Source organism: Pogoniulus pusillus, chromosome 19, assembly GCF_015220805.1.
Source record: "Pogoniulus pusillus isolate bPogPus1 chromosome 19, bPogPus1.pri, whole genome shotgun sequence".
Classification (NCBI taxonomy): Eukaryota; Metazoa; Chordata; class Aves; order Piciformes; family Lybiidae; genus Pogoniulus; species Pogoniulus pusillus.
This window is the reverse complement of record NC_087282.1, coordinates 19,022,653-19,047,460: the sequence shown is the minus strand read 5'-3', so window position 1 is coordinate 19,047,460 and position 24,808 is coordinate 19,022,653. Positions and strand designations below refer to the sequence as shown.

The 24,808-nt window shown below is 44.4% G+C and overlaps 1 protein-coding gene across 8 annotated transcripts in view; it reads left to right on the top strand.

The window, feature by feature from the left end:
- The window catches only part of PASD1 (PAS domain containing repressor 1), a 117,872-nt gene that overhangs the window by 72,094 nt on the left and 20,970 nt on the right, over positions 1 to 24,808 (top strand). For 4 of the 8 annotated variants that reach the window (XM_064159559.1, XM_064159564.1, XM_064159558.1 and 1 more), the window contains exons 2-9: positions 13,912 to 14,003; positions 15,298 to 15,354; positions 16,737 to 16,891; positions 17,640 to 17,731; positions 20,381 to 20,470; positions 22,035 to 22,155; positions 23,290 to 23,403; positions 24,384 to 24,502. In XM_064159559.1, the coding sequence (XP_064015629.1) occupies positions 15,323 to 15,354; positions 16,737 to 16,891; positions 17,640 to 17,731; positions 20,381 to 20,470; positions 22,035 to 22,155; positions 23,290 to 23,403; positions 24,384 to 24,502 (723 nt within the window). In that variant the 5' untranslated portion in view covers positions 13,912 to 14,003; positions 15,298 to 15,322. Of the gene's footprint in view, positions 1 to 13,911; positions 14,004 to 15,297; positions 15,355 to 16,736; positions 16,892 to 17,639; positions 17,732 to 20,380; positions 20,471 to 22,034; positions 22,156 to 23,289; positions 23,404 to 24,383; positions 24,503 to 24,808 lie in introns of those variants that run through there. The other 4 variants (XM_064159562.1, XM_064159561.1, XM_064159563.1 and 1 more) reach the window with 3 other exon arrangements.

The following is a 24,808-nucleotide window of genomic DNA, read 5'->3' as shown; positions in this document are numbered from 1 at the left end:
CACCTGAAGCCAAGCTTTGGTGGTGAGCACTGTGCTTGTCTGAGCAAGGACTGGGTGCTCTGTGCCCCCATCAGGCAGTTGCTACATGAGAGCTTTGCTAGCTCTTTGATCCATCGTCTGTATGTAAGCAATAATTAAGAACAGGGCTTTAATTTCCTGTTTGTTGTGCACTTCTCACTTGTTGAAAACGAAGCTATATTAATTTGGAAGACACTTTAATGTTAAACCAAGAGAGGTGTAATGCTAGTTTTAGTAAAGCAGATAGGAATTTTACTACTGATCTTTTGCAGAAGGGCTGATGAGAAGCTAAAAAAGGAAGGAGGAAGTTCACTTTCCTCTCTGCCTAATGGAATATTTATGCTGCTTGAGTTTTGACTACACTGTTTTGCTTGTGATTTTTAGAAGACATGCACAAAAGCAGTGCATGAAAGAAGGAGGTTTGGAAGTAATAGATGATATCTGTCTCTCTAACACTATATGAAATTCAGAGGAAACTGAGGCTGCCAGCTAAAGGTCATGGGCATTTGCAACTTCTGCTGCTGGCTCCATGCTACCACGTAGATGTTCATCAGGGATCTTGCTGGCCTTGGTGGTATGACGTAGTCACATTATCGCAGAAACAAGCTCCCTTTGTACCCATGTGTTTTCTATGCATGCACATTACAGTATGATTCTTTCCATCAGCTGGTTTTAATGTGTGTTTTCTCAGCCAGCCCAGTTTTGTCATTTTAAACACAATGTGGACGTTGTTACTATATGGGATAGACAGTTTAAGGTGCTTTGGTCAGGAAAGCCCTAGATAATGAATTCACATTTATTCTAATTCTGGAAAGCACAAATAAATCCTACTGTTTTCACCCAAGAATTTTGCAGTTGGTTCAAAAAAGAACCATGTGCCTGTAGACCTGGCTAACTGAAGAGCCAGCTCTTTAGTGCTCTTTTCACGCTGTCCTAGGTGAGCTGTGATCTCACACTGCAGCCTTTTCAGATGGCTTGGTCTCTTAGACTGGGGATCACAGATGTCTGTAGGGTACAGATCTGCTGTGCTTCTCAACCACATCAGTACAGCCAGGATGCTTAGCGAGGTGGCAATACCTATTGCTGCTGTCATTGCCTTACTCAGCAGAGAGTTATCCTTTGAGAGAGATTTAATTTACTGATTGTATTTGAGTCTTGATTTTGACTTATACTAGGAAGATCCTTTGTCCTGGAGCACTGCAGATGCGAAATAAAAGCGTATTTTAAAATGCTCTGCTTGCTCATACAGTTGTGATCTGTAGACAACATGTAGCTGGTGAGGGGCCTGGAGCACAAATCCTATGAGGAGAGGTTGAGGGAGCTGGGCCTGTTTAGCCTGGAGAAGAGGAGGCTCAGGGGTGATCTTATTACTGTCTACAACTACCTGAAGGGGCATTGTAGCCAGGTGGGGGGTGGCCTCTTCTCCCAGGCAGGCAGCAATAGAACAAGGGGACACAGTCTCAAGTTGTGCCAGGGTAGGTATAGGCTGGATGTTAGGAGGAAGTTCTTCACAGAGAGAGTGATTGGCATTGGAATGGGCTGCCCAGGGAGGTGGTGGAGGCACCGTCCCTGGAGGTGTTAAAGAAAAGACTGGCTGAGGCACTTAGTGCCATGGTCTGGTTGATTGGTTAGGGCTGGGTGCTAGGTTGGACTGGATGATCTTGGAGGTCTCTTCCAACCTGGTTGATTCTATGATTCTATGTCAAAAAAAAACCCACCTTATATCCTTAATTTTCGGGGTGCCCATTCTCGTGGGACACAACCAGTGTCTCTGCTGTCAGTACGAATTCCCCACTGTTCGTGCTGCAGCAGGTGGCAAAGGACCGTGTGCTGTGCGGCGCTGGTAGGGCAGCTAAGGAGACCAGAGTGTCCGTGGAGGCCATGAGAGCAGAACCGTTGCTGTTCAGTCAGTTGCCTTTCCCCCGAGTCTCGCATTTACTTGAGCTCTTTTTGCATAAACACTGTCTGGGAGAGACACATCTTTTCCAGCCTTAAATAGTTAAATAAGCCCTCCAAGAGAATGCCCCGAGCGAAGTGGGCATTCAGTCCCGCTGAGTCATATTCTGCTGTTGTGGCTGATTATCCAGCCAGCCGTGCACACAAGCTGCAAGGGGGGAAGAAGGACGTGCCTGAGTGTCTTATCTATGACAGAATGAGGCCTTGGGTCTTTGTGCATAATATGTGTAACAATAATGACCTAGTATGAAAGTCTTCAGTGACTGACATATTTGCGGTCTAAAAGAGATAACAAAGCAATAAGGGAGAGAGAGATCTGTGGATGTTTATCTTCTCTTTTCTTCTTTCTGAAGGAAAGTTTTTGCTTTCTCATATTTTTTTTCTAGGGCTTATCAGCAGTACCATGCAGAATGATGAATAGGATTGCAGTTAATTGTTTAAATATTCTTTTACTCCTGCAGCTTTCAAAGCAAATAACCATCTTTGGAGGAGCTAGATGAGGAGTGACATGGACAAGATAGCAAAAGGGAATCATAGAATCAACCAGGTTGGAAGAGACCTCCAAGATCATCCAATATTGGGTGTGAAGTTCAAAGTGCCACAGAGAAGAGAAAGAAGTAGAGAGATATGCTTTAAAGAGGAAAAGAAAACTGATTGTTATTAACACCAGTAACTTCATTGGCAGCAGTTCTTCTTCCAAAACATTTGTCAGCTTCAATAGTTCAAATCCATGCTTGGTGTAGCAGCAATGGAATTACACTTGAATCAGCATCTGTTCTAGTGCATAAGTCTTCTAGTGTTACTTAATGCAAATATGACAAATAAGCACGACTTTGTCCAAAATGCATTTGCTGACTATATTTGTCTTCTGTCTTCTTCATAGTAAACAAGAAGAGACATCTGTGGAGGAGGCCTTGTAGCCACAGAAAATATTTTGCCTCATGGTGTGTAACTATTAAGAGCTATTCTCAACTCAAAGAGCTGTTCTTTAAGGCAGCTGAATCAAAGGTGTATTTGGTGTTTGGGACCCTTTGCAACCATGCTACGTGTTTGTAATGTAAAACAGTGGATGGAAAAGTGCCATCTCAGGACAACTGTGAGTGATCTTGGAAATTCTGAGTAATGAAATGAATTTTCTCACAATAAGGCTCAGGTCTAGCCCTTAATCATACACTTGAAACAAGTGGGCTCAAAACTTATGAAAGGTGTTTACTTATTCAGCTTTAAGGCACGGGCCAAGAAATAACTTGATCGGATTAGCCAGGTTTGAATGGGAACAGCAGCAAATAGACTCAAGTGAGTGTGAACGATGCTGCTGTTCTCTCTATTAGAAAAATACCTGCCAGCTGCTGCTGCAGAGCATAATCCTGCAAGGTGCTGACGCCTCTGCTTCCCATTGCCCGAGGGAGCTGGACCAGGGCACTTAAGGCATGCAGCTCCCATTACTCACCTTAAACAATGAGTTTTCTCTAAGATCCTTCTCTTCCCTGTTATATAAAGGCTGATGCTTTTCTGCCTCCTTTTTGAAAGGCTCTTGACGCTTACAGGGACTGAGTACGTTGCTGGTTATTCTCAGCTGCAAGATTACAGAGATGGCAGTGGTAAGGTCACTGGGGCATGAACACGGCTCAGCTGGAGAGCAGATGTGAGCAGATCATTTAAGGAAAGCAGATGAAATTCTTGGAGCCAAATGAGGATAAGACAAATTGTGAAATGTAAGCGCTTTATTTAAATTCCTTTTGATTTATGTGCACATTATACCTGGGATGCTCCAGAATTAAGCACACCAAGAGGGTAAAGAAGTTTCTCATGCTTGAACTTGGATGCATGAAGCCAAAGATGTAAAATGAGGTCAGCTGCAGTGAATCCTTTGATACTCGTTTAATGGATAAGTAGATAAAACTCTAAGTAAGCTTGCATGGGAGACTTTGAATTTTAACTACTAAAGCTCTCTATGATTTTCTCACAGGTATTTTACATAGGCTGGACATTAGGAAGCATTTGTTAACCAAGAGGGTGGTCAAATACCGTAACAGGCTACCTAGAGAGGCAACCAGTGCCCCAGGCCTGACAGTGTTTTAAGAGGCATTTGGGCAATGCTCTTAATAATGTGCTTTAACTTTTGGATAGTCTTGTCTGGACTGGTCAGGCAGTGGACTAGATGATCATTGCAGGCCCCTTCCAACTGAACCTATTCTATTCTGGTCCATTCTGTTCTATTCTGCAGTTTGACTATTCAAACAGCTGGTACTGTTCCACTGCAGCTCTCCTCAAGCTGTTTTCTCATTTCTTTTACTTCTGAACTAGAGGTAAGAGGTGCTCTGGCTCTGGGAAATTAATCTTTTCAGTAGTCTTTGGGCTTGAGATTTGGGCTGAAGTCAAGAAGCTGAACTGTGGATCTCGGGAGATGAATTCTCCTTTGGTAGAGGGAGGCTTTCAATCTGGTTCAGACCTATCTATAATCCTTTTGTCATACTATTTCCTTTTTTGAATAGCTTCCTTATGTATTGAGTTCCAGAAATTCCAGGCTGGTGATACACATGGGAAACAGATTGCAACAGAGAACAGATTAAATTACTCAGGTCTAGGATTACTGAGGCTGAGTGTTGGAGTTTTTTTCCTTCATGTATTTGAAAAGGGAGAAAAATCTTCCTTTTATTTATAGGTAGAAATCTGAGATCAAATGATTGTGAACTACCCTTTCATTGGTCAGTCAGTGATCACTTGAGAGAAAAAATAACAAACTGGCTTCTTTTCCCCTCCTGCCTTTGAAAATCAGTTCTTACCAGTGCTGTGTATTTAAGGGAGTTCTAAGACTATAGCCTTAGATGCTTCAGGAAGCTTATTTTAGGAGGGAAGGTTGACTGAATGCCAATAGACAGAGCTAATCATGAGGACATCTGGATTCACTTCTTAAGTCTGCTGTGTGACCTTGGGTCAATGATCTAGTTCGAGCTTTTCCAAAATGTGCATTATCTGTAGGCACTTACCCTGGGTTTCAGCAGGACTGCAAATAAGGCTGGAACTCCATTTACTCTTTGAAAATCAGCTTCCCAAAACTGGGACACTCCTAAAACCAGACAGAAGTAGAATGTGTGCCCCTATTTTCTCACTTGTACAAGAAGAATGGATAACTGTGTTTATGGAGTGTGTCAAGGCTTCTTGATGTAAAAGCATTAGAGGAGAGAAAGTATGGCAGCAAGCTGCTTGCAGTGCATCAGAGAAGTAGACATTGTTCAGCAGAAATCAAAGGATGCTGAGCAAGAACCAGACTTCCAAGACCTCCCACTCCCACAGCCAAAGTGTTCCCTAGACTGATCTAAGGAAGCCCTGAAATGACACAGCCAAGGATAGCCAGCTGTCTGCAGGCTGTACAGCATCCAGCCCAGCCAGCTGCCTTCCCACATGTTGCCCAGCAGCAACAGAGGAGCAGCTGAGTTGCCATTTCTTGGAAGGAGGATTCAAGGGCACTGAGTGTGCACTGGGCAGTGCAGGTGTAGCCAGCTGTGTGCTTTCAGATGGCTCTGATTTGTCACATACAGTCAGTTTTTGCATGTCAGAAAGGGGCAGAAATACTGTGTTGAGGTGGATTGACTATGCTGAACATCTGGTCACACAGTGGAAGAGTCCTGATAGTTTCAGGCTCCTTTCATTAAATGGCCTAGGGAGTTGGCAGATGACTCTTGCTTTTGCAGGAGTGTACATCACTTTCACAGGTGCTTCCTGATGCCAAGATCAATTGTGGTTGCTATCGAGCTTTGAAGTGAGCTGATACACATTTATAGGGCAATGGCCAGGGGACTACTGTAGCCAGAGGATGTTTGAGCTTTAATGAAAGTCCTCAAGTCCACAAATAGCTCCCACAGGTCTTGCAACCTGTGAGCAGATGGACTTTAAAGCCAAGTCATACACAGCATTTTTCTCCTCACTAGAGCAGAGCACCTTGGAAGTGTGGTCTTGGAACCACTTAAGACCCACTCTTGACTCAGCTGAAGCAGCCCTTGAGCTTTACATTTAATTTTACATCATTAATTCAACCTACAGCACAAGCAAACTCAAAGCACCAGTGCTCATCTCCACAGCTGTACTGTCCTCAAGCAGCTGAAGTGCATTTTATATGCAAGAGTGAGAAAGGCAAAGAAGAAATAAAATATATTGTTTGAAGAGAAAACGAGAACAGCTAAGGACACAAATGCTACTGTTGTCTCTTTCAATGAACTGGTAGTTGCTGGGGGTGTTCTTTTGCTGAGAAAAGTAGAGGAGGATGTCTTTAGTTTAATTAAATAGCTGATTTTCTTTGTTGTCTGATGATTACATTTATTCTGTGCACAGGGAGAGTGTAAGGCATAAAAGTAGGTAGTTTAATGACACTTTATGAGACTTTCTTTAATGAGATTTTATGTAGCTGTCTGCTTGGGCCGAGCTTCATTCACAGTAAATAGAAGAGGGAATTACAAGAGGGGTTTCAGGGCAGCACATCCAAAAAGAAAGCTTTGGTGTGTTTGTCCTATTATCTGCACAGTTGTCCAAACAAAATCTGAAGCTGACAAAGGACCCAGCGGCCTCACTTGCATCAGGAACAGTGTGGCCAGTAGCACAAGGGAGGTTATTCTTCCCCTGTACTCAGCACTGGTCAGACCACACCTTGAGTACTGTGTCCAGTTCTGGGCCCCTCAATTCAAGAAAGATGTTGAGGTGCTGGAACATGTCCAGAGAAGGGCAACAAAGCTGGTGAGGGGCCTGGAGCACAAATCCTATGAGGAGAGGTTGAGGGAGCTGGGCCTGTTTAGCCTGGAGAAGAGGAGGCTCAGGGGTGATCTTATTACTGTCTACAACTACCTGAAGGGACATTGTAGCCAGGTGGGGGGTGGCCTCTTCTGCCAGGCAAGCAGCAATAGAACAAGGGGACACAGTCTCAAGTTGTGCCAGGGTAGGTATAGGCTGGATATTAGGAAGAAGTTCTTCACAGAGAGAGTGATTGGCATTGGAATGGGCTGCCCAGGGAGGTGGTGGAGGCACCGTCCTTGGGGGTCTTCAAGAAAAGCCTGGACGAGGCACTTAGTGCCATGGTCTGGTTGATTGGATAGGGCTGGGTGCTAGGTTGGACTGGATGATCTTGGAGGTCTCTTCCAACCTGGTTGATTCTATGATTCTATGATTCTTAGTGCCATAAGCACAGTTGATGCAAGCTGTGTCCTCGTGGTGGGAGCAATCCACAGCACCTCCCAGGGAGATGCTTCAGCTGGTGGTCCCTAAAAGCAAGGTGCCCAGCACCTGCTTCAAAGGCAGCTCTGCAGCAGGTGCAGAAGCCAACGCTGCCAGGTTAGCAGTGCTGGTTTCTTTCAAAACCATTCCAAGCTGGGTTGCGCTGAAAGTGTTGAAACTCTTCTGAAAACACTCTGAAATTAGTCAGGTGTTATCCATATTGTTTAAGATGAAGAATCAATAGTTTGAGGTGGGTTTTTTTAGCTTATTGAGAACTTCTTTTCATTACTGAGATTTGTTGGGTTAAGCTTCCCACACACACTCCCCACCCTTTGTGATTTGCCGGAGAAGTGACTATGGAGAGTGGCCTGAGGCATGAGAGGAGCTCTGCTCACCTTTCCTTCCCGTGCCCCCCAGCAGGAATGGTTACTTAACCTCCAAGATCAGGAGGTGAGCGGTCCAGGAGTCATCCAGAGTGTCACTGTTGCTGTCCTTGGTAGAAATTGCTCTTGGTGGGTTTTTTTGGGAATTGCTCTGAAGTGAAATGTGTGTTTGTCTGTCTATGCACTCACCCACACACACATGCATTTGCACCATCAGATCAGCCATAAACCAAAGCAGAGCTTTAAGAGCATTTGTGTTTGCTGGAAATTTTGGAGAACATTCTGTTCAAAAGACTTATGACTGTTAGATTTCAATGCTGCTGCCTTCTCTTTAGCTCTGTGTGCCTTTCCTGGAAATAGTCCCATGAAAACACTCACCTTGATTTCTGCTAAAGGATTAACTGTGGGCAACTGCCTTTGCTCCCATCCTACACGAGGGAGAGCTGTGTTATTAGCTGAGGGTTATTTGGCTCTATGTCTGACCGAGTCAGAATTGCTTATAGATTAGGCATCACAATTTCATTCTACAACACACATTTGCTTTTCCTGTAGGAACTGAATTGCTACAAATAAGCACAGGTCTTCATCCAAGACTGCAGAAGTATTATTTTTATATGCATTTTTATCCTACCCTGCTCGTAGATTCTAGAAGCATAATGTAATCCAGAAGCATAGTTCTGTATCAGAATCAGCAGTTCTGCCTTTTGCCATGTCTTGAGAATTTTAAGGAGCTATTAGACAAATTGATAGAATTAATTAAATGCATGTCTGTCTTGTTACAGAAGCCCTGGAGACGTTTAAAATAATACTCTACAATCTTGAATCGTTACCCTGCAAGGTTTAGTAATCTGCTGGAACAGAACAAACTTGGCCAGCTATTTTCACCAGGATCTGACAAAAATCCTAGAGAACAAAATGTTCCAGTAATCATCTCTTTCTTTTCAAGCATCTGTTAGTTTTTAATGCCTTTCCCCCTTTCTTTTGTCAGAAAACAGCATATCCTCCAAAGCCCAACACACCACCATTGTTCCTGCCCTGTATCTTTCATTTAATTTCTGTGCTGAATCACAGTGTTCTGATACAGCCTTTTTTATGGTGTAATTGTTTTGTATAATCCATTTTCTTCGGGCACCTCTTAGCTTCTGTCTGAAGCTGTTACTGCTATAATGAATGCAGTCATAAATCTGTCACAGGTAACAAGCTAAATTTAGAGCTCAATAAACCAGAGGAGAGTATGCTGTAGATAAGTGAATGCTTCGAGGTGCAGTTGTTACAACGCTGGCACAAAAAAATCCACTTCTGACAGATTAAGGGAAGAGAACATAGACTATTTGGTTCCCTCACTGATTCACCATGATCATCCACAGTCCAGTAAACAAAGATGTTGTGTGAAAACAGAGGTACAGTTTCAGCATGTCACCCTGCCTTGGCTGCCCCAAGGTGTTAGCTGTCACGGATGAGTCTGCTGGACTGGCCTATTTCCCTTAGCCTGCCCACACTGGAGGTGCAGGGCAGTGTTTCTGTGAAGGATGGAGTGGCACAGCTCCCCACTGAGCTGAAGGGCATGCCAGAGACAAACAGTCTGAAACTGGAATTCGGAACTCTTAGGCGGGACAGGACCCAGTGCTCCTGCACCTGGACAAAGACAGTGTAGGAGCTGACTGTGTTAAGGACATGGCTTAGTGGTGGACTTGGCTGTCTTAGGTTTAATGAACGAACTCAGTGGTCTTCAAAGTCTCTTCCAACCTAAACAATTCTATAATTCTGTGGTTCTATGAAGATACCCATCTGACCTCCACCAGCACGATCCCTAAGGCAGTGTGGTGTCCCTAATCAGAATTTGGCAGTTGTGCACACCTCAGATCTGGGCAAGCTGAGTTCCCACAGTTAAATGATTGTCAATACTGATATCATTGCAGCATTGCTTTCTCTTTTGAGAAAAAGAAAGTCAAAAGCCAGTGGAAAGGTGAAGGCCAAATGATATAAGAAATAACAAGATGAAGAGAAACCATGTTTAAGAAAGATCCAATCTTCTGAATTCCAAACCAATAGGTGTTAGGTAAGGTGGATAAGTGAAAGGAGCAGGCACAAGTGAAGAACCACAGAAGGGAAGGCATGGCCGGGAAAGGAGAGGGTGAAATGCAAGCAGAAAAAAATTAAGCAAGCAGGTCAAATAATAGAGATGTAACTCCTCTGCCACATCTCTTTTAGTCTGCATTTCCCCCTGGTGCCTTTGCAGGTAGCTACAAAGCGGTGGTGACGAGGCAGTGCTGGCTGGGATGTACCAGCAGAGAGTAAGGCTGAGGCTGCGCGCAGCAGCTGCTGCTGCCGTTGCCTGCTTTGCTGCAGTGCTGAAACAGAGTCTAGGTAGAAGTGTTTGTTCCACGAGTGAGTTTGTCATCGTGTCTGCTCAGTATAAGAGAAAAGCATTGCAACGGAGAGTTCTAAGAGCTGCTGCCGTGGCTTTCCTTCATGCTCTATGTGATGGTTGATGTCTGAGGAGCTTGGTGGTGGGCAGCACAGGACAGGTGGCAGGACTTTGGTGCTCCAACACATGGATGGAGGGGTGTTATCATTTCTGAGCTGAAGATTCAGGTGGTGATCACTTTGGAGCTGAACAGCCATAAGGATTCAGCGTCTCTCTCTTTGGTTTTTCAAATGTCATTTACATTAGCATGGTATAATTGAATCAGTAGCACTTTACTGGAAAGGTTAAATTCTGCCTTTTAAAAATTAAATCAGCTGTTAGCTGTCAGCCACAGCCAGGCCCTCCTGTTGCTCCAAAAAGGATGAAACATTGGCATATTGACATACAAATCATGCTGCCGGAGAATGCATTAACTCTCTTATTTATGACTGCATTGTGCCACAAAGTGTTGCATCTTGTAACTGAGGGCTCTCTGCTGAATTCATAGTGTGTAAAATCTGTGGAAATTATTAGTTGAGCACATTTCCATAATGAAAGTATTTCCTACAGTATGGATTTGAAGAACCCCTAACTGCAGTACGTTACTCAAACACAAAATATTATGAGAATATATACAAGCACAATGAAGTTTTTATGCATAGAGAATATTTTGAGACCTATTGATAGAATTGGGAAAAGCAATCAAATTAGCTGGGTTCAGGGACCCTTTTTAGGTGACTGGTGAAAGCTGTATTTGTTGCTCATGACAAGGAAATGTGCATCATTACACTGCTGGAGCAACCTTTGCCTTGCCATCAGTGACATAACCAAGTAACTAAACTGAAATCTATAATGAGGCATTCATAGGAACTGTTGCATTCAGAAGATAATTTTTACTGACGTAATGTTCCATTAAGTGTTCTTCTAAGGTGATGTTCTTATTTTGATTATTTGCCAATAAATAAATGCCTTCTTTAGTCAAAAGCCTGCAGTTTTAGATAGCTCCAGAAGTCATACAGGTCTGCAAAACAAAGAATCTTTTTCTTTTTTAATTCCCATTCTGTCTTCAGTAAAAAATGTGCCAGAGGATTGCAGATAGCATGGAACAGTACTTGAACTATTACCTGCGTGACTGAGAAGTCCATTCATCTTGTTAAAGCTGTCCTACTACATTACCCTTTCTGTAACCCTGGAAACAACCTCAAATACTGTGATATTTGAAAAGTCTAAAATATAACTGGCCCTTAAAAGGCTATGAGTGTTTTTTGAGACTCCCTGTACTCCCTCTACAGAGGGCATTAAGTGCTGATGGATGTGCATTTCTTTGTGAAAAAGCCAACCCTCGCCACTTGTAGGTGAGATGAAAGACAATGCGAGCAGCACTGATAAGTGTCCTCTCTCTTTACCTACCCACGGAGGTCAGAAGTCCTTCTCTCCAAGTGCTACAGGAGGGGATTTTGGGGAGGCAATCCATGAAATAAATTGATTAAATAAATAAATGTTAAAAATTGATCCCTCTAGTTAACATGGTTAAGGTGAAAGAGATTCTATCTGGAGATATTTTAAATACTCTTAACATGCAGACATAAAGCTGTCAGTAGTGCTAAGTGCCTTATCTTGCTGAGGAGTGTATACAACCCTTATGAAACTATTCTTAAGTATTCTGGTTACTATATTTAGCTCCAGCTCATAACAAGACAAAAAGCACTTAGCTAAATGTAGTCCTGAGGTGCTTAATCCGGTTAAGAATAGTTTGTCCTTAGGTGTCTCCTGCTAAGACTTTTTGTAGCTCACTATCCTGCTGTATCATGGAAAAGGTTTCTCTGTGTGTTTGGGCCTGTGAATTCTTTCATGGTCATGTATTCTGTTAGACCCTCAAAGCCTAGTATTGACTGAGCACATTTCTCACAGTCATTGGGGATGTCCCACTGGTACTGATGTGGGAAGCCTCATTTCTCTGCCTCTTGGAACCATACAGCAGTGGGATGTGATAGCTGCAGCCAAAGACGGGAGAATCTGGGTTTTGTTTCCCAGTTTAGACTTGCTGAGCATTAACTGCACTGTTGTCTGACTCAGTGACCAAACTGCTTCCCTCAACTTACTTATTCAAGCTGGCTGGAAGGGCAACCATGTGTGCAAGGCAGAAAACTTGTCAGGCTTCCTGAGAGTTTCCAGTTGCTGGACAGCCCATGGGCAAGAAAGACAGAACAAAGGTTTCTGTGTAAAGCCTTGCACTCAAAGCTTAGGAAGCATCCTTCTCTTGAGCTGAGTTTTTGTGTACTTAAACCTAGATAGAGGGAAAAAAAAGTTTCATGAGAAATTGTGATTGCAGTTTTTATAATGTAATACATTGCTTTAAAAGAATTGTCTTCATACCTGCATACCTCTGAAATTAGGATGGGTCCATACTTCTAGAGGAAAAACAACTGTGTGAGTGGGATTGAGCAGCAGTGACTAAGATGAGCACCTCGGGTTCGTGATAGCTCAAAAGGGTAGAATATGATCACACACTGCTTTTGAACTAGGGTAAAAGCTTGTAACTTGACCAGCATATAACAGCTGTGAGAACATAAGCAGAGCAGATCCGTTGTGCTGAACCTTGCTATGCAGATATTGTGTTCTGTAGCAGCTTCACTGAGAATATCCAGAGCTGCATGAGATTTTTCCCTGGAAATTCATGTTCCGAACCGAAAAGGATCACTTCACCCCAGCTGCATTTCTTACTGCTTCACTTAGCACTAAAACACATGAGGCATTTTATATGTTCCATTCTGCTAACTTCCATCTCACTGTTTACAACAACTGGATCACACTATCTGAGCCAATTTTTTTTCTAGAAGTGGACTGACATAATTTCATGGAGCTGCAACGAGCAGGACTCTGGCCTGTTGTCTGACCTTACTCATGTAGACTTCCCCTACAAAGCACTCTCACTTGTGTCAGCCCTTTCCAGCATGCATGTCTAATGTGTGTCTTGCAGTGATTCTTCACCCACCTTCCTGCGTTTCCTTCTCTTTGAGCTGTTTTCACTAGCTGGTGAAACTAACAAGCTCTTGCCAGTCCTTTCAGTGGTCCAAAATGTGGAGGTGCATTTGCTCATTCACCATGGTTATAAATATGTGATCCTTGGTAGTGGCACTGAATTCTTTGCAGTGTCTTGAGCTGGTGTTGGAACTAATGGCAACAGAAGAAACAACCATGAACCTAGGGTCAAAGCAGGGAGGTCACTTCAAGGGCTTTAAAAGCTTTTGGATTTGGAAGCCCAGCACTTGGCTGGTGTTGAAGGTATCACTGATAATCATGAACAGTCTGGTTGCATTTGTATCCTTCCTGAGAATGTGGCTTATCTGAAGCCAAATGGTTTCAGAGAGATGACCACTGTGGTATGAGTATAGTCAGGAGTTCAGGATGTTTATTAGTAATTCTGAAACAAAAGGACATTTATGGGTCCAGCCAGTGTCAAATCTAAATGGGGAGCCTTAAATCCATCAACTGGTGTGTGGTTGTGGCTTGTGCTGAGCATGTTTGTCTCAAAGGATTTGGGTTGCAAGGTTGGATAGGTTAAGTGTGGATCATAGTTGCTGGCTCTCATAGCAGGTGTGCCAGGTAAACTGTCATACTTTGGAAGGACTGATCAATCTTCAGTGCCCTAAGCTAACAGGGCTATTTCTCCACCCTGCTGGCCACATGGCTTTTGGGATGTGAGAAGACAAGCTGGCCTTCCCAAATTGTTTCTGCAGCAGTAGGTTGTGCACACAGAGCCAGGAGCCCCACAACATGCTCCAGCTCCTGGTCCTGGAAACTTTGCAGAGGTTCCACCAATTATACCTGAGCATATTTCTAGTTTGCAGTGGTAGACTTGTTCATCTTGAAGTGATTGCTGCTCTCTGGGCTAAGTCTTGTCTGCAACCGTGTTTTAACTGGATTTACTTTCCCTTCCAGGATTAATTTTTTTTCATCTCTATTTACATGGTGTTAAAAAGTGCTAATCCCACTCCATCAGTCTGGACTGATGAATCTGAGGAATAGACCAGGTAATTTCTAATTTGCTTTGTAGCTTATGGTGACTCAGGCAGTGAGAACCACGCCCTCCCTGTGGAGTGCATTCATATTTTGGGACAAAAGTAATCCTATAGTTTCTTCTGCCCATCTGCGGGGAGGAAGATCCTTGCCTTGGGAAAGGAAAGGAAGGATCCATTTTTGTAGCTTTTACTGTGAGCAGCATCTTTGACTTCCTGTCAGTTGTGGGTGGATTTATTTCATATTACTTCTACAGCCATCAAGTTTTTTGAGCTTGGAACGTTCTCAAAGCAGGAAAAGACATTTGGATGTACCCACTGTAAAATACCCCTTGGGTGCTGGGCAGGGTGGGAAGGTTTTGCCAGTAAAAGTGCTCTCTAGAGATGGAGGCAGATTGGTTCTGATACCAGGGATGGATGTGATTTCCTCTTTGGGGATGTCTGAGGAGGGTGAAACCCAGCAAAGCTGAACCAAGTGACATGATGTGGCCTACATCTGCCTGAGTCTACAGGGTTCCCCAGTGACTGTTCTGGTGCAGGAACATAAAGCCCAAGGAACTCAGGTCAGATTCTCTCTTTTTCCCTGGCTCGTGCCAGGTAATTAAGTTATAACTTGAAGTCTTGGGTATGAATCCCAGTGGTAGGATGCTACTCAGATGCTGTGGTGGAAGTTCACCAGTGCAAGAAGTAGTCATTGGCTGCAGGATGCTTTGGATGAACCTGTATATCCTACCATCTCTTACATGCTTACACGCTCTTACATGCTTACACGCTCTTACAAGTACTCTTACAGAGTACTTATAGTACTCTGCTGTTGCCTAATACTAGTCTGCTGGGAGCAAGTTTCCTTCTTCCTCCTATGCCCTTCTACTGGGAAAGTATTACAGTGCTTGAAATCAGCAAGTGGCCTGTTTGAATTCCCAAAGCAGGACCATGCAAGTGCTCCCTGGTACAGACATTGACGTTGAATCCGCTCTCAGAGGAGATGCTGATGCCTTGGCAGTGTTCCCCATCCTGTGGCTGAGGGGAGAGCAAAAGGCAGGGAGAGATGCTGTTGGCTCTTAGCTCTTTCCCTCTAAAGCCATATTTCTGTAGCTGCATGTTTGGGCATATAGCGATGGTTTCACTTCTCAAGCCTCAGCAGCTGACAGAACAAGCACGAAACCACATCATAAATGTAGAGTTTGGGAAAGGGAAGATTGAAACTTTCAGGAGGTCATAAAGTACAAACCTCTAGGCTCCACATTCTGACATCGTCCACAGGACCAGGGAATATGTCTCAATAAGTACTTCTGTCTTTTCCTTCCAGAACCCTGTGTTGTGTAAACGAACTGATGGATGAAGATGAGAAGGACAGGGCAAAGAGGTATGAAGGGATGCACAGAGCACTGAGAGTGGAAGCTCTCTCCAAGGAGAATTGTAAATGCTGTGTTGTCTGATGCTTGGAAAAGTACTTGAGGCCACGGGTATCAGAGGCAAAACCCCCATGCAGTGTTCAGGCTGTGTACAGCAAGACCACAAACAGCATGAATAATTAGTCACCGTTTTGAAACTTCTTATAGTGTGTTTGACCACCTCTGCAATGGGTTCACCAGCTGAGTGATCCTTAAATTATGTTGTTGTGCCCTCAGAATCTCATGTTATCCCATGGCTGTTTATTATCTTGATGCAGGACTCCTGACCTGTGATTTTATTGGCATCATGCAGTGCTGCCCACCTGGGGTAGAGCTCCCTGTGAAACTTAGAGAGCAGTCCTGCTTTAGCACAGGTATGAGTTAGTGTCCCTTCAGAGAAGCACTTGGCTCAGTTCTAATCAGTCATCATACACGAGTGCCAAAACAGAGATGGCTGTGAATGTAAATGCTGGATCTGAGAGGCTCCAAATGCCAACCTGAATATGAATAGAAACACTCTCTGCATACCACGCTTGAGCTAGATCACAGGAAGCATGTATCATCATGAATACCCTTGTAAAGAACATAGTTATTACTGGAAGGGGTTGTATGAAAATAGGTTATCTCAGATAACACTTTGGAAGAAATGGACTGGATTTGCTTTCTCCTTTATTGTATTTAATGGAGGGGAAAACTCTAATAAAACATCCTTAATTTGTACTAATGCAAACTGGAAACTACTCTGTGGTTTTTGCAGCCAGACTCTTAACATCTCTAGCTTCCAGTATCGTGGCAGCAGATTTCCAAAACCAGATACAAGGGCACGTGCTTGACTGTATTCTTCAGTTGAGTTGTCTCTGCACACTGCTGCCTCTTGATAAGCTACTTTTGCAACCACAAACCAGGGAATAAGGAATCCTTCACATTTTGACCTTTGTGTGTCTGTGTACTAACTGCAAAACAAAAAAATTACAAAAACAAGGTGGGCAAAATGTGAGCATGTAAAATGCCAGATTAAGTTCACCCAAAATGCTTTCACCTCATTATCAGTGTTTTTGAAACAGGAGGGGATGCCTCTGGAGTGTATGTAAGGATTTGGTCTTGCTTGAATGGCAGCAAATCGTGTTTGTTACCTCCAGGTGTTGCTTGCTCCCAGTGAGTTCAGTCCTGCTGCTAGGATCTAGGCAGCAGCAAGGCACTTAGACCCAAGCCTAATTATAAAGAAATGAGTAGTCCCAGCAGAGTTTAGATTCTTGTATTTTAAAGTGTTTTGCTGGGGCAGGACCATTTGCCTCTCTCTGGATCCAGCTGTAGCTTCATTTTACTGAGCAGTACTTACATTTCTGTCACCCAGGGCATCACGTAACAAATCTGAGAAGAAGAGGAGAGACCAGTTCAATGTCCTCATTAAAGAGCTTTGCACGATGCTACAGGGCCATGGCCACCCTCTCAAGATGGACAAGTCCACAATACTGCAGAGGACCATCGACTTCTTACAGAAACAGAAAGGTACTGGAAGGCACTAGCTTGGTTCTGTGGAAGACACTGGCTCTGCAGCCAGTTTCTGTGCAGAAGATGAAAACTCTTTTTCCCAACCACCTAAAACCTCTAGGAAGGACAGGAACCTAAGTGAGGGGCAGAATAAGGCACAGCAGTTTGCCTTAGGAAATGGGCAAGTCTTAAATGCAGTGTGACCAATTAAACATAAATCTGCTTGAAAAGATGGGGTGCTGTATGCTTTATAATGCAGTGACTCTCTGGCCATTGCATCCCCTGCCATGTCTTATACCCTCTCAAACAGAGCATGAGGGAGAAAGAGCTGAGGAGCAGCATGCACTCCAAAAGCCAGGGAAAATGAGGTTCTGTGTCCTGTCCCCATGTTTCCTGCGGTAGGTGGTGGCTGAGTACAGCCTGTCCTGCTGCCTGGCCATTCCCACGACTCTTCCTGAAACACCCAGAGTCACAGACACTCTCTCCTCATGGTGATGCTCAGCTATTCTGAAACTACCCCATTGCCCTTAATTTTTGAAGGATTTCTCCAGATCAAAATGTCTCCTCTTCCTTTGCTTGATTTCTAATGTGCTTGTGTCGTGACAGCATGGAAAATGACTGTTGCCTACAAGAAGACTTTGTGTGGAGAATGATCTGAGGATGATTCCTCTGAAAGCCTCTTAAAAGAAATCTAGTGTTGCTTGAAAATGAAAAAAAAAATCAAACCAGCATGAGTCATGTTGCTTTTTTATGTTTTCTCTTTAAGAAATCACAGCACAGACAGAAGCCTGTGAGATTAGACAAGACTGGAAGCCTTCATTTCTTAGCAACGAGGAGTTCACCCAGTTGATGTTAGAGGTAAGAAGAAATTAAAGCTGCATAGATTAGTGAGAAGTAATCAGTTCACTGAAGTAGATCAGAGCTGTAGAGTTCCTTTTCACCTGTGGGCTCCAGTTAATGTTAATGATTTCTACTCTGCTGGCACATATAATACAAACCTGAGAGAGAACAGTGTTGTGCTGAAGGCTTTTCAAACACAGAATTAAAAATATGATTGCTTCCCCTTAAAGATAAACAGCTTTTCATGTAGGAATGAAGACAGATTTGGCCTGGTGAAAGAGGAAAAGAATTGCCCTTCTTAGAAGAGCTGTTAGAGCTAGGAGTTTTAGCAAAAACTTGAAAGGACCTGAAAAAAGCAGATCAGCTCTTTGCCTCCCACGTCCCATTAGCCAGGCAGCATTTACTTTGCTGCTTTTGCTGCTGCTGCAGTGCTGTGCTTGTGATGTGACTGCTCTGTCTTCTCCTTAGATTGCTTTTAAGTGCATCCAGGAGAACAGCTCTGATACCTTCACCTCTGAAATGCAGAGCTGATTTGTAAACACCCCAGGAGCCTGCATTTTTCTTTTCTTGAGGATGTGGCTTCAGGTTTCTGCTGCATGCTCCTCTGGCAAGGGCATCTCCTACCCTGCGTAGGCAGTTGCTGCACTTTGCCCCACCAAAATAAGGGAGTATGCTGGGCTGAGCTGGGAGGTGCTGCAGTGTCTTAGTTATTCCTTTTCATCAGGATGTCATGACTCACCTCCCTGGAAAAGTCTGTTCATTCTTTCTGAGAATTTCTCTCACCAAATAAGCTAGTTTGTTCCAGCTGAATCAAAACAAATCCTCCTCTTAGAAGTGGCAAGGGAGAGAAAGCCCTTTAATAACTGTTGGCTTGCTGAACTAAGTTAGATTGTTAGATGGTTTATTCCAGAGAGGGCTTATTTTCAGCAAAGACAGTGTAGGATAGTGACATGTGGAAGATGGTGAATGCTGCATCTTTGGCTCCCTGTAGCTAAGCTGCAGAGCAGTATAACAGTTACCTTTAGAACTGACTTTGTGCATGGTGCTGACAGAGATTAAACCTCCTAGATCTTGGTAGGTGTTAGAAAGTAATAGGGACAGACACTGGGTCAGTGGTACAGGAAGATGTTGTGAACAGTAGGGAGAACACCCAAAGAGGAAGGCACATGCAGCAAGAGTAGGGAGAACACCCAAAGAGGAAGGCACATGCAGCAAGAGTAGGGAGAACACCCAAAGAGGAAGGCACATGCAGCAAGAGTAGGGAGAACACCCAAAGAGGAAGGCACATGCAGCAAGAGTAGGGAGAACACCCAAAGAGGAAGGCACATGCAGCAAGAGTAGGGAGAACACCCAAAGAGGAAGGCACATGCAGCGAGAGTAGGGAGAATACCCAAAGAGGAAGGCACATGCAGCGAGAGTAGGGAGAACACCCAAAGAGGAAGGCACATGCAGCAAGAGTAGGGAGAACACCCAAAGAGGAAGGCACATGCAGCAAGAGTAGGGAGAACACCCAAAGAAGAAGGCACATGCAGCAGGAGTAGGGAGAACACCCAAAGAGGAAGGCACATGCAGCAAGAGTAGGGAGAACACCCAAAGAGGAAGGCACATGCAGCAAGAGTAGGGAGAACACCCAAAGAGGAAGGCACATGCAGCAAGAGTAGGGAGGACACACAAAGAGGAGGGCACATGCAGCAAGAGTAGGGAGAACACCCAAAGAGGAAGGCACATGCAGCAAGAGTAGGGAGAACACCCAAAGAGGAAGGCACATGCAGCGAGAGTAGGGAGAATACCCAAAGAGGAAGGCACATGCAGCGAGAGTAGGGAGAATACCCAAAGAGGAAGGCACATGCAGCAAGAGTAGGGAGAACACCCAAAGAGGAAGGCACATGCAGCAAGAGTAGGGAGAACACCCAAAGAGGAAGGCACATGCAGCAAGAGTAGGGAGAATACCCAAAGAGGAAGGCACATGCAGCAAGAGTAGGGAGAACACCCAAAGAGGAAGGCACATGCAGTCTCGAAAGGGACAGAAACTGTTGTGAATAGGGAAGGGGAAATAAAGTTTAAATGTATTGTGTCACTAGCCTAACAAATGAGTGCTTTAAACAAAATAAACAAGTCTTTAGATCCTGCCTATAGTGTCCATAAATTGCTAGAACCACAGCACTGTGTATTTTTCCTGTCTCAGCTTAGCCATCCATCCATTCATCTGTCCCCACCATCCATCCATCCATCCATCCACAGTGCTGGGTTTGCCGCGATGATATCTAACATCTTACGCACCAGACTGGTTAACTGTTGTGCAATTCGGAACACATAACGAAGCGAATGAAGTCACTAGGATTTGTGTAGGTGTAGAAATTCTAACCACCACTGTCTTGCTTCATGTTGAGTAAATACTCCCTGGGTGAAAAATACAAGTCAATTTGATATTAATGAGCAAGTAAGAATCCAAGAAGACTGTTGAATTAGACAGCATGTGTCATTTCTTATTTTTCCTCATTGAACTATCACTTCCATAATTGATTTATGTTAGTTTTAGGCTGTGAGAAGCATGAACAAGGAATACATGAGGCTATCATATTTTAAGTTGTTGCCTTACATAATTCTTTTAAATTCTTTCTTTTTTTTTTTTCCTTTTTTTGTTCTTTGCCTGCTTTTTATCATTAGGCACTAGATGGCTTTCTCATTGCTCTTACCACTGATGGGATTATTATTTATGTATCTGATAGTGTTTCATCTCTGCTTGGACACTTACCGGTAAGTTCTGACCTCACAACATGCTGAAGAATCATTCCCCTGCCTTAACACTTCCCCATCAGTGCAGGACTGGGGATGGGTTTTGCCCAGTCAGAAAGGGAACTGATTGTAGGTGGAGAATAAACCAATAAACTCTTAAGGAGTTTGTGAAGATCCTGTGAATAACAGATTGTCTCTCAGGGTCTACAGGTTAGCTGAAAAAACACCCTGTGCACAATCACTGCACTAACAGATCAGCACTTGTCTGAACATCTGAAGGATGGTCTGGGTGATCCCACCAGGTACACAAAAAATCTCCTGCTTGTAAAATCTGTGCATGCTGGAGCTCTTTGCAGATAATGTAAAGAGTATTTCAGGACTGAATCTATCATGGAATCATAGAGTCAGTCAGAGTTGGAAGGGACCACAAGAATCATCTAGTTTCAACCCCCCTGCCATGGGCAGGGACACCTCACACTAGATCAGGCTGTCTAAAGCCTCATCCAGCCTGGCCTTAAACACCTCCAGGGATGGGGCCTTGACCAACTACCTGGGCAAACCATTCCCAGGTCTCATTACCCTCATGCTGAAGAACTTCCTCCTAACATCCAGCCTGAATCTACCCATTTCTAGCTTTGTTCCATCCCCCCTAGTCCTGTCACTACCTGACATCCTAAAATGTCTCTCCCCAGCTTTCTTGTAGGCCCCCTTAAGATACTGAAAGGCCACAATAAAGTCACCTGGGAGCCTTCTCCTCTCCAGACTGAACAGCTCCAATTCCCTCAGTCTCTCCTCATAGGAGAGGAGCTGGAGCCCTCTGATCATGCTCCAGCACATCCATATCACTCTTGTAACCTATGCTCTTATAATAACACTGAGCTTTTCTACCTTGGGCCCATGCTCTTTCAGCAACAAGTATATGGTCCCAAGGTTTTCTGGGAGAACTTCCAGAAACCAGTTAGTTGCTGGGTGCAGAAATTTCTGCTGGTCCCCTCTAAAGCATTTTTTAATTTCTATCTGGTGAGGCACCAATGGTGCTATATGAGGGCAGATTTTACCACACAGCCTAACTGAGCCTCCTGGTGTGCAAAGAAACAAAATAGGTGCTGATGTTTTGGTAGAACCCCTTTGGTCAGGACGTGTGGGTTTATTGGCACTGAAACACTTGCAGGTCAAGCTGATGGGGTTTTTATCAGGTATTGAGCTTAGAAGGCAAACGCAGTGTGTGGGGAGCAAATCTCCACTTCTGTCTCGTGTTTCCAAAGGGAAATGTTTCCAATTTTAATTATAGCATAATATTTCTCATCATGTTGTATTCCTGTGGTACCAGAGGCTCTTCTCCAGCTTGCATCTGACTGAACTGAAGGGCAGCCTCTGGGATGCCTTTTAAATATAGATGATAACCCCAAGGTGAAATAACCTAAGGGTTACATTCTGTCCTCGATCCATCTGCAGATAGATTGGGCTTCCTTGTCCTAAGCATCTGCAGTAGAGGGGCAGCCTCTGTGCTCTGCTGTGGGATGAAGAGGTGTGTGGTTGTGTCAGGCTGTACTGCTGAACATGACAAAGCATTCTTTTGTATCAGTCAGATTTGGTGGACCAAAATATATTAAACTTTCTGCCTGAGCGGGAGCAGAGCGAAGTGTACAAGCTCCTTTCTCCACATATGCTCATGACAGATCCTGTTGCAGCTGATTTTCTGAACGGTAAGCTCTGCTCTTCTCTGTCACTCAGGGAAATTTGCCAAAGGCAAACAGCCCCTGGGGAGCCTCCACAGAGCTCTCCAGCTTTTTTATTCTCCTGCCTTCCACTTCTGTATGCTGCACTTAGTACTTCTAGCTTTCAATTTGACACATCATCTGATGTTCATACATGCTCCCAGGACTTGGTCTTTGATTTAGACAGTCTCTGTTTTGCTGCCTGCTCTAGGGCAGTGAAGTTGCCTTCATTAATTAATCTTAAATTAATTTTTCCCAAGGCAGGATGCTGGACTGAGCCAGTGAGAGGAGTGAGTGACTTAGGGGAAGGGTAGGAGAAGTCCCAAAGGGTTTTGTCAGAGTGTTTGTTCCTTAGGAATCTTGCATGTCTCAGAACACCTAAGGAACCCTACATGCAATTTAAGCAATAGCCTTCCTACTTGAACAGATCTTTACCACTGGCTGCTATCCCACTCCCAAGATGTTCCCATACTGCAGAAACTGTTCCTAGCCATCTTTAACATCTTGTTAACATTTTTATTTCACCAAGCTTGTGTTGGGACCCTCCTTTACCAGTGGTTTTGCCATGGCCAAGCAGTGCTTTCTTCCTCATGCTGCTGCCCATGGGCATCATCGGGAAATGGGCAGCCCTTGTGTTCTACTCTGGGCTGGTTTCCCTCCAGCTGAAGACCTCATGGTCTAATTCATGGAGTCCAGACTCTAGGCAGAAAATTGGGTAAGAGTGGCACAGTGCCCTCCACAGTTAATGGAAAGGCTTAGGTGGCTTCAGTGCCTTCTGGATCTGGATCCTACTGAGCAGTACCAGAGTGAAGTGCTGCAAAATCACTTCACAGTTTTGCAGGAAGTTGTGCATGGTCAAAGCCAGAGGAAAATACTGCTGATCAGTATGCCAGGGCTGCAGAGCCAGCATAGTGGGGTGGCTGCAAAGGCATGGGAGAAGGAACAAGTGATCTTCTTAAGCAGAAGCAATTGCTCGTTGCTCCTAGTAGTACTATTTTTACTTAGGGGTATCAAGAGCATTGCAGCAGGGTGGTATCAGCAGCTAGATGAGTATATGGTGTGTGTTTAAGTACAGACTTGTGGTAACACTGTCTATGCCACCTTCTATTTCTCTCATTTCAGCAGAAAAACAAATAGAATTTTGCTGCCATTTAGCAAGAGGCAGCTTAGATCCAAATGAACCCCTGATGTATGAGTATGTGAAATTCGTAGTGGATTTTAAGTATTTTACTCATGGTAAGTTATGGCTCCAGTCTAACTTTACCTCTGTCCTGTAAATTGTCTGTTGTTCTCCTAAAGACCTTGTTGCAGCTGAAAATGCCCCATAATAGGCAGAGATGAACTGAGAATCATAGAATCATAGAATCAACCAGGTTGGAAGAGACCTCCAAGATCATCCAATCCAACCTATCCCCCAGCCCTATCGAGTCAACCAGACCATGGCACCGAGTGCCTCATCCAGTCTTTTCTTGAAGACCCCCAGGGACGGTGCCTCCACCACCTCCCTGGGCAGCCCATTCCAATGCCAATCACTCTCTCTGGGAAGAACTTCCTCCTAACATCCAGCCTATACCTACCCCGGCACAACTTGAGACTGTGTCCCCTTGTTCTGTTGCTGGTTGCCTGGGAGAAGAGGCCACCCCCCACCTGGCTACATCCTCCCTTCAGGTAGCTGTAGGCAGCAATGAGGTCACCCCTGAGCTCTGGATATGTTGGAGGTCTTTTTCATACAAAAGTGGTGGGGAGTCTGTTGGTCAGGAAAGAGCACTCTTCTGCATGCTGTGTTTGAAGAAGTGACAGCAGACTGATTCTACCTCCCTTGCACCTGCTGCCAATTGTAAAGCAGCCTACTTATCCAAGTAACCAGTAAAATGTGACAATTAGATGACATTTGAAAGATGAAATAATTTGAGCAGCCTGTAAAATCTTGAATCTTGCAAGTGTTGAGCTTGGGAAGGCTGACAAGGAGACTGTAGCTGCACAGTGAGCTGCTCAGAGCTCTGTTTACAAAGCTTCCCCTGCAAGCCAGGGGTAGGTGGTTACAACTGTGTAACTCAGAGCCAAAAGGGTCACACTTTAAATAACACCAGTGTGGCATTGCCTTGTGGGGAGGAGGAGTTTGTTGCTTGGGTTTCATCAGTCATTGTACCTGTCTTAACATGAAAAGAAAGCTCTCCTTCCTCTTCTTCTTAAATAAATTGTCTGGTTCTGTCTAGTGCCTACACCCTCCTGTAATGGCTTTGAGTCAGCTATTGCACGAGCTTTCAGGTCAGCCACGGAGGAGCAGATTTGCCTTGTAGCAACTGTTCGTCTTGTCACACCGCAGTTCTTAAAGGTGAGAGCTCGGCGACTGCGTCTGCCCTTTCAGGTGGGGCTTGGCCAGTGCCCAGCGGCAGAGCCGTGTGCTGGGCTCCTGGGAGGGCATCAGTGTTGGCAGCAGCCTCTCAAAACATACATCCAACAGCACAGGTTGGTTGTGCAGAGGGAGTTGGTAACAGAGAGAGGACACCATAGCGTTTCGGAGCAGGAGATGGCATAAGCACGTATTTGGGAATAAGGAGGTGATACAAAGCAGGAGTGGCTTTTGAGAAGAGGTGGTCTGGTGGTGGGATGTCTCTGAGGTGTCAGCCCAAAGAAGCAC